This window comes from Rissa tridactyla, chromosome 8 (genome assembly GCF_028500815.1).
Source record: "Rissa tridactyla isolate bRisTri1 chromosome 8, bRisTri1.patW.cur.20221130, whole genome shotgun sequence".
Classification (NCBI taxonomy): Eukaryota; Metazoa; Chordata; class Aves; order Charadriiformes; family Laridae; genus Rissa; species Rissa tridactyla.
The window spans coordinates 12,609,089-12,624,286 of record NC_071473.1 but is presented as its reverse complement, the minus strand read 5'-3'; the positions used below and the strand labels follow the sequence as shown (position 1 = coordinate 12,624,286).

General features: G+C 45.4%; 2 protein-coding genes across 3 annotated transcripts in view; one reads left to right on the top strand and one right to left on the bottom strand.

Moving 5' to 3' along the window:
• TEKT5 (tektin 5) overlaps nucleotides 1-2,530 on the bottom strand; it is a 28,360-nt gene extending 25,830 nt beyond the window's left edge. The window contains exons 1-2 of the mRNA XM_054212348.1: nucleotides 1,966-2,530; nucleotides 675-754 (exon numbers count right to left, since the gene is read on the bottom strand). Of these exons, the coding sequence (XP_054068323.1) occupies nucleotides 675-754; nucleotides 1,966-2,530 (645 nt within the window). The remainder of the gene's footprint in view (nucleotides 1-674; nucleotides 755-1,965) is intronic.
• Nucleotides 1-15,198, top strand: part of NUBP1 (NUBP iron-sulfur cluster assembly factor 1, cytosolic) — a 93,567-nt gene that overhangs the window by 78,119 nt on the left and 250 nt on the right. The window contains exons 1-10 of one of the 2 annotated variants that reach the window (XM_054212350.1): nucleotides 6,886-6,953; nucleotides 7,040-7,141; nucleotides 7,226-7,362; nucleotides 7,668-7,736; nucleotides 11,040-11,072; nucleotides 11,837-11,927; nucleotides 12,289-12,443; nucleotides 13,552-13,662; nucleotides 13,786-13,888; nucleotides 14,621-14,704. In XM_054212350.1, the coding sequence (XP_054068325.1) occupies nucleotides 6,920-6,953; nucleotides 7,040-7,141; nucleotides 7,226-7,362; nucleotides 7,668-7,736; nucleotides 11,040-11,072; nucleotides 11,837-11,927; nucleotides 12,289-12,443; nucleotides 13,552-13,662; nucleotides 13,786-13,888; nucleotides 14,621-14,704 (919 nt within the window). In that variant the 5' untranslated portion in view covers nucleotides 6,886-6,919. Of the gene's footprint in view, nucleotides 1-6,885; nucleotides 6,954-7,039; nucleotides 7,142-7,225; nucleotides 7,363-7,667; nucleotides 7,737-11,039; nucleotides 11,073-11,836; nucleotides 11,928-12,288; nucleotides 12,444-13,551; nucleotides 13,663-13,785; nucleotides 13,889-14,620; nucleotides 14,705-15,198 lie in introns of those variants that run through there. The other variant, XM_054212349.1, reaches the window with a different exon arrangement.

The window sequence follows — 15,198 nt, the reverse complement described above, 5'->3', positions numbered from 1 at the left end:
CTGAAATACTTCAGCTCATATATATTCGCTCCTTGTTTCTTCATTAAAACTCTAAAACTCAAGTTGCAGGCTATAGGCTCTGAACAAGCATCTTGGTTATCCAAGTGGTCTGCACATCCTTCTGTAATCTATTAATACAAAAAAGTGCTCGAAGCAATGCCATTGTCCCGAAATGTTCTTTTCTCGTATTTCTGTTCTCATACACATCCAATATAACTTCTTTCAAATATGTTAGCAAAATGTTACTTGATTATTTTTTTTATTTAAAAGATTTAGCAATCATTACTATCCATCTCTTTTTCTTTGTTCAGTAACACTATATATAGACCAAGGCAGTAAACCAGCATTTTATACTGTAAGCCTTAAGAAATTCTGAGATTGTATAGACCATGGCCCAAAAAAAACATCTTGAGAAATGTTTTATAGGATGAGAGAAGATAGAACTGGACAAGACCTTACAAGGATGCTGGGCTTCTCTTGCTCCAGGAAGGATGAATAGAACGTTAACCATTCCCAATATATTTAGTTTTACCTGGTTTCTTCCCCTTTCCCCCCTCAGTCTTCCAAATGAACCAAAGGAAGAAAATACTCCAATGCTTTTACCCTGATAAGCATTTAGTTGGATTTTAGTTATTCCCACAGTTTGAAAAATGAACTAATAAGTCTGATCTTACCTTTATGAGGTTCTTTTCCACATCATCATGAACTAAGTCTATACCCTTCCGCATCTCACGGTGGTACAAGCATTCTAGGGCTGTCTGTAAGCAAACCAAGGGACATTTGTAATAGGCTCAGTACCACATTGTGGAGTGAAACCTTGAACCTTGCTGACGGGGCCACCAAGCTGACATGTCAAGTAATGGACATCTACTGAGGGTAGATGATGCGTCTTAGCGGCTCATTCCTACTTACCGGTTAATACATACTTTTAAGGATTAGCTGCCGTTTGATTAGCTGCTTATTAATGTGTAGCAGGGCCTACTTCTCAACGTGCCCAAGCTTTGTTGTAAATTGTGTGGATTAAAACACCTGTGGTGTTCTACACTCTTCCATAGCAAAATCCTTTAATTTCATCTCCCCTCATCCTCCCTTGCCCAATGCCAAAATTTGGAAGTTTCATACCTATACAAGAGAATGACTGTGTAACTCCAGTCATTGAGTAGGGAATTCAGTTAACCTGCCCCAGCAGGTTAACTTGGCTCTTAATGTCTCATCCACTTGTTTAGAACCGTACTAATAAATGAAACAGCATTAGCGGGCACAATGCCTTTCAGCAGAAAATAGAAAGCATCCTCAGCCTGCCACTCTGAATCAGTACAAACAGATAAAAAAGTCATTACTGAATACTGAAATTTGGTTTTCTATTTGTATTTGCCTAGAAACATTTCTGATAGACATATCTTCCATCAGCAGTACTCCAGACGACATTTATGAGGCAACTTTGACTCTGGTTTTTGCATGTTTTGAGTTTTTGCTAGCATCATTCCTTGACTCTTATATTACTGTTGCTTTTTCTGTTGCAATTAATTTGCCTTTAAGATTCTGGAGAACTTCAAAATGTAACACAAATGATATGCCATCCTCAGTGAAAATATTATTTTCCCCAAGCAACAGCAGAAAATTCAGAACTAGATAAGAACATCAGGATATCGCAGCTTAGAGGGCCGTCTGCTGCTCTCCTGTAATGTATTGAGCTGACCGGCCAGTGCCTGAGGGACACTTGGCCTCCTGGAGCCTCAAGCAGCAAGGAAGGAAAAGAAGGCCTGGAAGCGTGTGGATAGGTTCCTTTGTTGACTTTTATACATAAAGCCCATGGTGGCCAGGTTTCCTTCTTATGGAGGATAACGTTTCACCAAGACATGCCTTGATGATAACAGTAAACGTCCTACTAGTATTCAACAGAGATAAAGCCATTTGCTTTACCCATTCCACAACACAGTCATGAGATGACTAGCTGTGTCAAACCTACGTTCAGTGGTCCTTGCAGTGCATCTGCAGCGCATTGGAGCCGCTGCTTTGCTGTTTCCAAGGCTTGGGTCTCTTTCAGCAGGCACTCTAGCTCATAGATGAGCTCAGATCTCCAGAAATCGATGTTGGTGATCCTCTCTCCTAGGCTTCTTCTACTGTCTTCTTGCATCAGATAAGTCAGTTGATCCTTATTTTGCATCAGTCTCATTGAATCAGCATTCAGTCTACCAGCACAGTACCTGGAGGCTTCGGAGCCTTTTAACTGAACCATGTTTGCATGGTGCCAGTCACGAGTGCTGTAGCGGGCATGCAGGCTGGAGCGTAATGCAGGCAGAACAGTGGGCGGACGCCCAGTGGAATTAAATTCCTTGTCAGAGCTGTCAGGGACCAAAACCACTTTGTGAAGCTGACTGGGCCTCCAGGAGTTGAGGTAGCGGTAGCCCGGTAGGCAGTAGGACTGATAGGTGTCCTTGGTGGTGCTGGTGGGAGCTAGATCTGGGAACAGGCAGCCCTTCCTTCTGCCGCAGTAGCTGGCTACCTGCGTGGTGCCCAGAAACTCCATCCTGCCCTGGGCTCCGGCAGCTGCCCTCGGGCTGTCCAGTGGCCACAGACACCTTGAGCAGCCCCAGGGCTCTGCCAGCCTTCTGGGGGCTGTGCCGTGCTTTGTGACACCCGTGCGTGTCACGGGGCTCCGAGGGCTGTTCCATCTTGCCAGCAGGTTGAAACCTGGGGGGGCCCCATTTTTACCCCCTGTCCTAGGGCACATTGTTTTTCCCAGAAAGAAACAGTGCTTTCTCCTGCAGAGCAGCGCTGTGCATGGTGGGACCCAGAGGTCTAGGCAGGATGGAGACTGTTTGCTTACAGTGCAGAGGGGTTTCCAGAGGCTCACTCTAGATGGACGTGTAGGTTCGCCTTCAGTGAGCTTACCTGCAGCGAAGCAAAATACAAGTTTTACTTCAGAGTGGTTCACGTGTGTCAGTTGGTGACTGCAGGGAAATGGGGCGGTGGAGACAAGCATTCTGAACCGAAACGCAGACTCTGGGAGTCATCTCTTGACGATTGTCTTCGTGATCTCTGCAGGTGGTTTGGTCCAAATGGACAAAACCAGTGTAACTCTCTTGGGTTTTGCTCTTCCCCTCAACTGTATTCATCTTTCATAAAAAGTATAAAAGATGGGAGAAACCTTTCTCTGGTGATGATTTTTCTCCACTTTAAAATGTTGAGTAACTTCCCAGATAACTTACTTTTCTAATTTTTCCTTTTGGCCTTCTGGCCTCTCTGGCAAAAAACTCTTTCTGAAATCCAGTGCTCTACAATTGCATTGTGACCCACCATCTGTGCCAAGAATTTTGAACATAAATAATTATTTGTAATTAGGCACTGTATTTCACTATCCGAAGAGTCCTTAAATCAGCACAAATTTCTTCTAGGTTGAATGCAAGACAATTGCTATTGTTTCTTCTTCTCCGGATATATACCTATGGAACAGCTTGGTAACCTTTTTTTTTCCAACTTGGGGAAATAAAATACATGTGTAGATATGTGCATTACATTACAACATATCTTGTCTCAGAAAGCTAGTATGACATTACACCCCAGCTAAAAAAAGTAGAGGTAATTTTAAATCAATGGTCATTGTAAGTTAAATTTATCTTTTCCTGATGTTTAAAATACACACAAGTGTAAGTGCTAACTGTAGGAAGGTGAGCTGCAGGCCGTGGAGCCACACGCGGTGGACAGACACCAGACCGGGGTGTCTCAGCAGGGTACAATTGATACTGCAAATGCTCACGCATACAAAAAACTTTGCTCTTGCAATAACTGATGGAACTAATTGTCAGCAGCTGCCAGGAGGGTAAAGTTATTCCTGAGCATGAGAGATTGCAAGAGTGCTGCCAGAGTTCACCGCTGAGTTTGGCCTGGCTCAAGCACTAAATAAACCCTATTTTTTGCCCCGATACCCCTGCAAGAAGAGCCCTTGCTGGCTCAGAGGAAGGGGGGTGCTGAGGAAGAGATTTACTTTTCCCTTTTAGTGCTTTTTGTGGGGAATGTTCGATAGAACCCCGGGAACAGGAAATGATCTGTTGGCCCCAAAAGAAAAATATTTGAACACGTACCTCGGTTTAAAATGTGGAAAGTCCTGCTGACATCAGTGAATCTAATCCATGTGTTTGAAAGGAAGCACAGACCTAAAGTGCTGTACTGAGCTGTGGTCTACAACAGAGCCAAATTTTTCATAGGGAAGGTACAGTATGAATTTCTCAGATACATCTTACTGGCCAGTTCCTCCCACCCCAAATAGGCTTAGACATTTGGATCCACTTCCACATAACATTTTTTTCATTAGTTTCCCACAGAAGAGAATTACAGAGCAGTGAAGTACAGAAGTTGTACAAGTATGAAGCGGTGATGGGCATTTACCTGAGGTAAACATACTTGAAATGGAAAGTGGGCGATACCCTATTTATTAATGGCCAAAAAATGGAGGCCAAACTCCTCAAGTACCTTAACTAAATGTATTTTAAGATTTTTTTTCTAGGTTTTTTTTGTAGGTGGACAGTTATTCAGAAGTTTTTGGTGTGTGTTTTTTACCCAGAGTGTTCTTTCTGAAAAGCTTGTGTTTTTTGAAGCAGAGAGTGTTCATAAGAAGATAACTTTGAAGTATTTTTCTCTCAAAAAGACGTATGTAACACCAGGATGAGCTGGTACCTTTCCAAATATTACCAGATACTCTTTTCTATATATTGTGTTTCCAAGGTGAGGCCGCCTTAAATAGTAACTTAAAGACTTGTATGTTAAAAAAATAAAGTTTTGTGACTAATCGGTTAGAAGTGGGAATACTCGAGGCTCCTGACCCTTTTTACAGCAACCAAAGCAAGAGAAGGGGGCTTTGTGAGCAGGAAATGTGCTGGTTCATTCACAGTTCCTCCAAAACCACCGCCCCGACCTGCCTTTCTCTTAAGCCTGAGTTACCATCGGTGGTTTTTAAACTAGAATTCACGGGCCCTGCCCCAGGAGTCAGTCAGTCTGTCTCAGGAGGAGTGACCACCACAGGAGGGGCTGTTGTTTCGAGGTTCATACCTGTTAATGCATCTCCAGGAGAGAAACTGAAAACTTCTTTAAAGGATGTGAATGTGTGCGCTTTCCCAAAGCAAAGTGGTCACACTGTTTAATGCCTTTTTCTGAACACCTACGTTTTACTTGTGTAACAGCCATTCAGGTGGCTGTCGCTGCATCTGCAACGGTTGGACTCTACACTTTTTTAACCGTAACAGTGCTGTGAGAGCTTTATACATAGGTAATGGGAAACTGAAGGGAAGGTGAAAGGATTGCCAAAGATCTTGGAAAAGCATTTTCCTCCTCATAAGACTAAATACGGTCCTGTGATTTAGTGCTCGTTCTGTGTAGATTGGAAGCGTTTTGAGGCAGGATTGTTTTTTGCTGAATGTTGGTAAGGTATCCCCTGCTGGGGATTCGCGGTCTCTGTAGGTGATTCAGTCCTACAACTGCAGTTTTTCGTCACGCAGCTTTCAGTCAGGGGCACCGTCAGTTTGTGCGGGGGTGATGAGCAGTACAAGGAATAACCACCGATGCTTGCAATCGGTAATTCAGTTCTTGGGCTGTGTGTTACAAATAGAAGAGAGGCCAAGGCCATGCTCAGGCAGCCGTGGGAGAGGCAGAAAGGGAGCAGTGGTGGGGGTAAGGTGGCCAGTAATAAGGTTACATCACCAGCGGGTGCACACTTCTTTGGTTTGGAAAATTAATTATTAATTTATTTCATTAATAAGGTACCAAAATAAAACATACCAAATAAAAACCGTACCAAATACAGTGGCTATCTGATTGCCCAGAATTTGATTGGCCAAGTTCAGGGAGAGTAATCCTCCAAATGAATGTACCCATTAAATTAATAGAAATTGTCTACTAGCAAGGTATGGAAATTAATGTATTCAGAAATGCTATATATAGTATTGGCGTGAAATATAGTAATGGCGTGATTTTACTGAAATTATACATGATCTCCTAGGTATGAAACTTCTGAAACACAAAAGCAAAGCGTGTTAATCTGCAGTGTTTTCTTTGAGTTGTCCAATACCGTGCTGTGGCGGGGCCGGCTCGGCTGTGTGAGTACGGCTCCTCCTAGCGGCGGAGCCGGGTGCGGCAGCTCCGAGGGGCCGCGTCCTGATGAGCACCCAGGCTTTGGTACTGAAGCGGGTTTGGGGCGCTGGTGTCACTGGTGTCAGTTGCTTCTCTCTAATGCTGTTATAGCGGAGAAATTTCAACGTAGCCCTAAAAACACGCCACTGTCCACAATGGGTCTCATTTAGCTCGTCACCACAGACCCGTGCACATCTCCCCAGTGCATACGTGCAACGTGAGAGTTGGGGCTGTTCAGCCTGGAGAAGAGAAGGCTCCGGGGAGACCTTAGAGCCCCTTCCAGTACCTGAAGGGGCTACAGAAAGCTGGGGAGGGACTCTTGATCAGGGAGTGTAGCAATAGGATGAGGTGTAACAGTTTTAAACTGGAAGAGGGTAGATTTAGATTGGATATTAGGAAGAAATTCTTGGCTGTGAGGGTGGTGAGCCCCTGGGCCAGGTTGCCCAGAGAAGCTGTGGCTGCCCCATCCCTGGAGGTGTTCAAGGCCCGGCTGGACGGGGCTTTGAGCAGCCTGGTCTGGTGGGAGGTGTCCCTGCCCAGGGCAGAGGGGTGGGACTGGATGGGCTTTAAGGTCCCTCACAACCCGGACCAGTCTATCGTTCCATAAGCTGTTTGCCGAGGCGGCTGCTCGCCCAGGCCCGGCCGACCGCGCTGCAGGGGCGGCGCACACCCGCCGGCCGCCGGGAACACCGCCCCCCGGCGGCAACGGAGATCGCCGGCGCGTGCGCACAGGGCGCCCTCTCCAAGCCCCGCCTCCGTCTCGCGCGGCGGAGGTGGCGCAGCGGAGGGCGCCATGGCGGAGGCGGCGGGCGGGTCGCGGCCGGAGGGTGAGGGCCGCGGCGGGGCCGGGCGGGCCAGCTGGACGGACGGGGTGCCGGTGTGCCGGTAGTCCGTCTGTCGTTGTCCGTTGCAGACTGCCCGGGGACCAGCAGCGCCGAGGCGGGCAGGGCCGCCGCCTGCCAGGGATGCCCCAACCAGAGGCTCTGCGCCGCCGGCGCCGCCGCACCGGATCCGGGTGAGGGAGGCCCTGAGGGGAGGCGCGCTGAGGGGCGGGGGGCACGGTCTGTGCGGGGCTGACCGGCGGCATGTCGCCCGGCAGCGGAGGCGGCGGAACTGCGGGAGCGGCTGCGCTCGGTGAAGCATACGATCCTGGTGCTCTCCGGGAAGGGCGGCGTGGGGAAAAGCACCTTCAGCGCCCTCCTGGCCCACGGGCTGGCGGCCGACGAGACCAAGCAGGTGGGCTGCGCGGGGCGGCGCGGCGGGCTGATGCCGGGAGGCGGAGGGTCCCGGAGCCGCGGGCGGGAGGAGCTGGCAGGGGCTGGCACCGGCGGGATGTGCCCCCGGGGTCCTGCCCCGCGGCACGCCGCGGGTAACCGAGCAGGGCAGCGGCTGCGCTGGTCGCGTTCCCCTTCGCGTCAGGGGTCTGAACTTCTGTGCGGTATTAAGTGCACGACAGTGTTTTCGTTGCATGATTTAAACCTTGGAAGCAGTCCTGTGTAGGCCTGTTTCCAGTGGGGTGCGCTGGTCGGTTTGTTTTCCAGGTTGCTCTGCTGGACATAGATATCTGTGGGCCATCAATCCCAAAAATGATGGGTCTCGAAGGAGAACAGGTAAGTGTTCAAACGTTGTTGAAAGGATTTCCGCTCAATTTTTCATTAACGTTTTGGGGTTTATGTAGACTTAAAGCTTCTAAAAGGACTGCTTATTGGGAAACCTGCGTGGCAATGGGTAGGGAAATAAAGATGGTGGAATAGAGAAGTTCAGCGTAATTTAGTTTTTAAAAGAGTTGTCCGCTTTCAGGATGACCAGTTCTGCAAACCAGCTTTTTCTGCATATCTGCCACATATTCATGACTACTTGAAACTTAAGTAATGTTAGCATAATGCTCTTTATCAGCCCTAGAATATTATAAGTAAACATATAAAGTCATGGGTAAATTTCTTGCAAAAGAGTGCCACACTTGTTATTCCCTGATTGCCATCACAGAAACGTGGTGGGAAGACACAGACAAGTGGAGTGCAGTAATCGATGGCTACCAACTTTTCAGAAGCGATAGGCAAGGAAGGAGAGGTGGCGGGGTGGCCCTCTATGTTAGGGACAATTTTGAATGTCTGGAACTCAACACTGTGAATAACAGTGTTGAGTGTGTATGGATAAGAATTAAGGGGAAGGCCAACAAGGCAGACGACGTGATGGGAGTTTGTTATAGACCCCCTAATCAGGACATAGAATCTGATGAAGTGTTCTATAAGCAGCTGGCAGAGGTCTCACGATCGTTTGCCCTTGTTCTTGTGGGGGATTTCAACTTCCCAGACGTCTGCTGGAAATATAACACAGCAGAGAGGGAACAGTCCCAGAGGTTCCTGGAGTGTGTGGAAGACAACTTCCTCACGCAGCTGGTGAAGGAACCAACTAGAGGAAGTACCCTACTGGACCTACTGTTTGTTAACAGAGAAGGTCTTGTGGGGGATGTAAAGGTTGGAGGTCGTCTTGGGCTCAGTGGCCATGAAATGGTAGAATTTTCAATTCTTGAAGAATTGAATTCTGCTGGCAGGGCGGGGAGCCAGCAGAACTGCCACCTTGGATTTCCGAAGGGCAGACTTTAGCCTGTTCAGGAGCATGGTCGAGAGTGTCCCTTGAGAGGCAGTGTTGAAGAGCAAAGGTGCCCAGGAAGGCTGGTCATACTTCAAGCAGGTGCTCTTAGAAGCACAGAAGAAGGCCATCCCCATGTCTCGAAAAATGAGCCGACGGGGAAGAAGACCAGCCTGGCTAAATAGAGAGCTTTGGCTGGACCACAGGAAAAAAAGGAAAGCTTACATTCTCTGGAAAAGGGGCTTAGCAACTTATGAGGATTATCAAGATATAAAAAAGCTATGCAGGGGGAAGATTAGAAGGGCCAAAGCTCAATCAGAACTCAGCTTGGCCACTGCAGTTAAAGACAATAAGAAGAGTTTCTATCAGTATATCAATAGAAAAAGGAAGAGTAGGGAAAATGTAGGCCCACTGATGAATGAGACAGGTGCCCTAGTGGTGGAAGACACAGAGAAGGCAGAGCTACTGAATGCCTTCTTTTCTTCGGTCTTCACTGATAAAGCCGTCCCTCACACATCCCATACCCTGGAGGCAAGGGGGAAGGTCTGGAGAGAGGAAGATTTTCCCTCAGTTGGGGAGGACCGGGTCAGAGACCACTTGGCCAATCTGGACATTCATAAATCCATGGGCCCTGACGGGATGCACCCGCGAGTGCTGAGAGAGCTGGCAGATGTTATCGCTAGACCACTCTCCATCGTCTTTGAAAGGTCATGGGGAACAGGAGAGGTGCCTGAGGACTGGAGGAAGGCTGACATCACTCCAATCTTTAAAAAAGGCAAGAAGGAGGAGCCAGGGAACTACAGGCCGGTTAGTCTCACCTCTGTCCCTGGGAAGGTAATGGAGCGACTCATTCTGGATGTCGTCTCCAAACATGTTGAGGAACAGGAAGTTATTGGAAGTGGTCAGCATGGATTTACCAAGGGCAAATCATGCCTGACCAATCTGATAGCTTTCTATGATGTTATAACGGGTTGGCTGGATGAGGGGAGAGCCGTAGATGTCATCTACCTTGACCTTAGCAAGGCTTTTGACACTGTCTCCCATAACATCCTCATTAGGAAGCTGAGGAAGTATGGGCTAGATGAGGTGATGGTGAGGTGGATCGAGAACTGGCTGTGTGACAGAACCCAGAGGGTTGTGATCAGTGGCATAGAGTCTAGTTAGAGGCCTGTAACCAGTGGTGTCCCCCAGCGGTCAATACTCGGTCCAATTTTGTTCAATATATTCATTAATGACCTGGATGATGGGACAGAGTGTATCCTCAGCAAGTTTGCTGATGATACCAAGCTGGGAGGGGTGGCCGACACTCCAGAGGGCCGTGCTGCCATCCAGCGTGACCTGGACAGGCTGGAGAGCTGGGCAGAGAAGAACCTAATGAGGTTCAACAAAAGCAAGTGCAAGGTCCTCCACCTGGGGAGGAAGAATGCTAAGCACCAGTATAGGTTAGGGGTGGACCTGCTGGGAAGTAGTTCTGAGGAGAAGGATCTGGGGGTCCTGATAGACAGTAAATTATCCATGAGCCAACAATGTGCCCTTGTTGCCAAAAAGGCCAATGGCATCCTGGGCTGCACAGGGAAGAGCGTGGCCAGTAGGTCGAGGGAGGTCATTCTTCCCCTCTACTCTGCACTGGTGAGGCCACACCTGGAATGCTGCATCCAGTTTTGGGCTCCCCAGTTCAAGAGGGACAGGGAACTACTGGAGCGGGTCCAGCGTAGGGCAACCAAGATGATTATGGGACTGGAGCACCTCCCTTATGAGGAAAGGCTGAAAGAGCTGGGACTCTTTAGCCTGGAGAAGAGAAGGCTGAGGGGAGACCTTATTATGGCATATGAGTATCTAAAGGGTGGGTTGAAGGAGGGTGGTGCCAGACTCTTTTCATTGGTTCCCAGTGACAGGACAAGGGGCAATGGGCACAAGTTAGAACATAGGAAGTTCCGTTCAAATACACGGAAAAACTTCTTTACAGTGAGGGTGACAGAGCACTGGAACAGGCTGCCCAGGGAGGTTGTGGAGTCCCCTTCTCTGGAGATTTTCAAGACCCGCCTGGATGCAGTCCTGAGTAATGTGCTCTAGGCAGTCCTGCTTTAGCAGGGGAGTTGGACTAGATGATCTCTAGAGGTGCCTTCCAACTCTGAAGTTTCTGTGATTCTGTGATCAATGGCGATCTGGCCCTTCTGCAGTTTTTAACTCAGCTGCTCCGTTAAAGCAGTATTGTACTTGTAGGCAGGATATCTGTTTACCCAGTTTTGACTTACATTCATGTTTTATGTAATGTCTGTATTTATTTCTAATGTAACTTTATGTGTCACTTCAATTTTCAGGTTCATCAGAGTGGATCTGGATGGTCTCCAGTGGTAAGTTGGTGTAACTGTTTCAGAAAATTTGTTGGGTTTGTTTGGGTTGGGCACTGTCTGTTAAAGTGAAAAACAAGTGAGGGTGGAGCAGGCGGTACTTCTATCGGTTCTTCTTCTAATGACGTAAATGTCCAGATTCTATAGGCTATATAGATCAGAGTGTTAAATTTCTTTTATTAATCGTAATACGACTACATGTCTAAAATAGTGTCATTATTTTAAGTATCTTTTTTTTACTGACTTTGTACTGTACTATGGGCCATAAATATAAGTTACTTGATCTCATTATTTTTGATTATCGTGCAGCTGTGCAGTGTGTCACCTATTCAATGACAGACAAAAAGTATCTTACACCCAAGAAAAACCTCACTCATCTTTAGAAAATGCAGGCAGAGTTCTGCAGGAGTGTTGATTGTCTAAAGATCACCTTTAGCGTGTACACTGTTAAAAAGACAGCTTGATGCTGAGAGGGAAAGCTGCTTTTATCCTTATGCTGTTTCCAGTTATTCCATAAACCACTGTAAATCGTACTGCAACTGTATTTTTTTCAGTCTATGAATGTAGTTGGTGACCATTGCACAAAAACTGTAGTTTTCAATGGTCTTTAATAAAAGAGAAGCATAAGGTTCTCTGCCTCTATTTTTTTAATGTCTTCCTCCTGCACCCAAACTGCTTTTTCTATAAAATCTGGTTTTAGAGTTGGTTTCTGTGCTCTTTCTTTACTGTTCTGTGTGCTTTACTGAGTTTCTCTACTTCTCTTTTAGTATGTTGAAGAAAACTTAGGTGTTATGTCCGTGGGGTTCTTGCTTAGTAGTCCTGATGATGCTGTCATCTGGAGAGGACCAAAAAAAAATGGTATGTGTCAAGTGTTTTCAACAACTTCTGTATTTGAATGATTTAGTGTTATGAACTTGTTTAATTAATAATGTAAGTATAATATAGTAAGCTACAGGAAAAAATTAGTGAATGTTTACTCGTTTCTTTAGTTGAACATATTCATTTGGTGAATTTAGAAGGTCAGATGCTGTACTGGTGTGGGTTGGAGTTGGTTTGGTTTTTTTAAACCCTTGGGGAAAAAATAAATATTTCTGTACTTAGGTTGACAAGTTAGAAGGATCTGCATACCTAGACTATTAAAATTTGAAGTTGACTCTAAAATTTGAAATACAGCGAGGTATTTTTTTTCTCTTTTCCACATTCTTATCCTTTCTTTTAGGGTTGATCAAGCAATTTCTTCGTGACGTGGACTGGGGTGAAATTGACTACCTGATTGTAGATACCCCTCCAGGAACATCAGATGAACACTTATCTATTGTGCAGTATCTTGGTGCAATGCACATAGATGGTGCTGTTATAATCACTACCCCTCAGGTATGAGAACTGGATTTCCATTGATGGAAGCATCATGGCAGTTAAAGCCAATCCTTGGTTTAGAGTCTCTATTTAACTTCAGAGAAACGATGGTACAGAATCTAAGGGGGTTGACTTCCTTGCTTTGTGCCTGCAGCCGGCTGGTTTGTGAGCTAGATGGATGTCTCGGTGGAGCAGGGGATCTGAGCGGGTCACTAAACGGCTGAGCAGTTCACAATCAAAAGCTGTCATGATCTGTCTGGTGAAGGGAAATGCTTCCCTTTCACTTCCTTCTTCGAGATTAGAGTTCACATCGTTACGAATTTGTAATTTACTCACCAACAGCTTAATGTCCAGAAGTCAGTAAGAAGTTTAGTTTTTAAGTGACAGGATTGACACACTGTTTGCCACCATGTGAAATAGCCTGTTGTTTCCAGTAGGCAACTTTGTGCTGCATTTTTAAAAGAAAAATGAGGCCCTGGGGAGCTGAAACTTAAAATACATCGGATTAAAACTTAGGTTTTAAAGCCTGGTTTGGAAAGGAGCAGGAGATCAAACTAGCAAAAGACACCTGCTATTTCCACAACAGCTGAAAGAATAAAATGTAGAGGAAGTGAAATGTTGAGGGCGATACCAGATAGGTGGTGAGGGAAGAAGGGAACAGGGGAACCTGAATGAGGTCAGGCATATATGTGAGAAGTCTGAGGGGATAATAAGCTATTTGACATTGGATTTGAAAAGAGATAACAAGGGTGCTTGCCCTTGCGTGGTCTATTGAGAGTGCCCAGGGTTTTCTGTAAACTGAAAATGTGAAAAAGTTACATTTAAAGAACCAAAGATACGACGTTAATAGGAGATAAAAGATAAATATGGCTGAATCTTTACTAGAGTCAAGTCAGATTTCAAAACAGAACCACATTCAGTGGGCTAGAACTGCTGTACCTGTTCCAGTGCCATGCACGGAATTGTTACTAGAGCATGTACCACAGGTTTATGTTCCTCAAAATGTGAAGACAGCAGTAATAATTCATTATGAACTGTATTTAAAGTAGCTCTAAGGATCTAACTTAATGGGTTCAGCATCAAAACATTACAGTCAAAATAGCAGTGTGTTTCCTATTATTTGTAGGAAGTGTCGCTTCAGGATGTTCGGAAGGAGATCAACTTCTGCCGTAAAGTGAAACTGCCAGTCATAGGCGTTGTGGAAAATATGAGTGGCTTTATATGTCCAAAGTGTAAGGTAAGGCAATCTATATCTTACAGAATTTTTTATATTGGTGGTGTTTGTATATAAAACATTGCTCCAAAAATGCCTTGTTTTCTGAATAGCAATATTTTAACTCTTAATTTTATGTTATCCCAGAATGAATCTCAGATCTTTCCCCCGACTACTGGAGGTGCAGAGAAGATGTGCCAAAACTTAAATGTTTCCCTCCTGGGTAAAGTGCCTCTAGATCCTCAAATAGGTAAAGTTACTGTATTGCACTACATTTAAAATAAGTTTTTCTTCCTATACTGATCTGATGTTATTACTGGCAAACCCTGACTTGGATGCTGGTAAATTAGAATATTAAACGTTTTGTCTCTTAAGTAAATATCCACTTGTAGATAGAACTTTTTTTTGAATCAAAAGTTACTGGAACTGCGCCATAGCAAGGTATGAAAAGAGGAAAGTGCTGGGATAACTTCCTTAGCCTGAAACTTAAGATTATATTCTGCATCTTCTCAGCTGTTTAATCATATTTGAAGAACGTTTTTTTCTCTTTGGTGTAATCACCTGGAGGTGCAGACTGAATAAAATCATAACCACTAGGAAGAATAATATCTTGTAGGCCTTAAGCGTTGAAACTAGTGCTCTAACTTCACTGTTACTGGCACCACCCAAATCCTCTTGTGGCTAGTGAGAAGGCTTGGTTCATGCCCACTGAGTAGCTATTAGCAATTAATACTTGATTTAATGACATCAAGGAACAGGTCAGTAATTCCAAAGTAATGACTGGCAGTTTCTGCTAATAGTATTCCTTTGTAAAACTGTAAGCTGTAGTTCTGGTTATGTTACTGACGTGAGGACTCCGTAAAAGGAATAGATGCCAGCGGCTCTTTGGAAGGGTGTAAGTGGGAGCAGGATAAAGGGTAAAATAAAGAAAAGTTTACCTTTTCCCACTGCTTTGCTTTCATGTTTTTCCCTGTTCTTCAAGGAAAAAGTTGTGACAAAGGCCAGTCTTTCTTGTCTGAAGCACCTGAGTCTCCAGCTACGTCATCTTATAGGAATATTATTCAAAGTAAGTCTGAAAGTCCCTGCGCAAATGAATCCTCTTGGTTCTGAGCACTTCTGCAATACATAAAGGTGCTAAACAGCATCACGTTATTCTGTTACGAATTATAAAACCAGTAGGTGTGCACAGCAATTCTGAAAGTAACAGATGCAGATACTGTGATCGCTGCTTCTGGGCATCGGTTATTACAGGCTTTTAAAGCGATAGCAAAGTTGCGTTTAATAACTGGTTTCAATGTTTGGTTTCAGTCATTAATTTTCAGAAAAGACATGCGTGTACTTGCTCTCACAGAAGACTTCTAAGATTCTCGAGCAGGCCTGCTGAGGGGTGATACAGCTGGCTAATTACTGCCTCCACTTCTAATTGTAATTGCACCAGAAAACCTTACGGAAACTACCTAAAGAGGCAGTGATGTGCAGTTTAAAACTACAAACAGCTGGGAAATTCCTAAAGCCATTTTCACTGTGGTAATGGCCCAACTTGTGATATTTGTACCAATA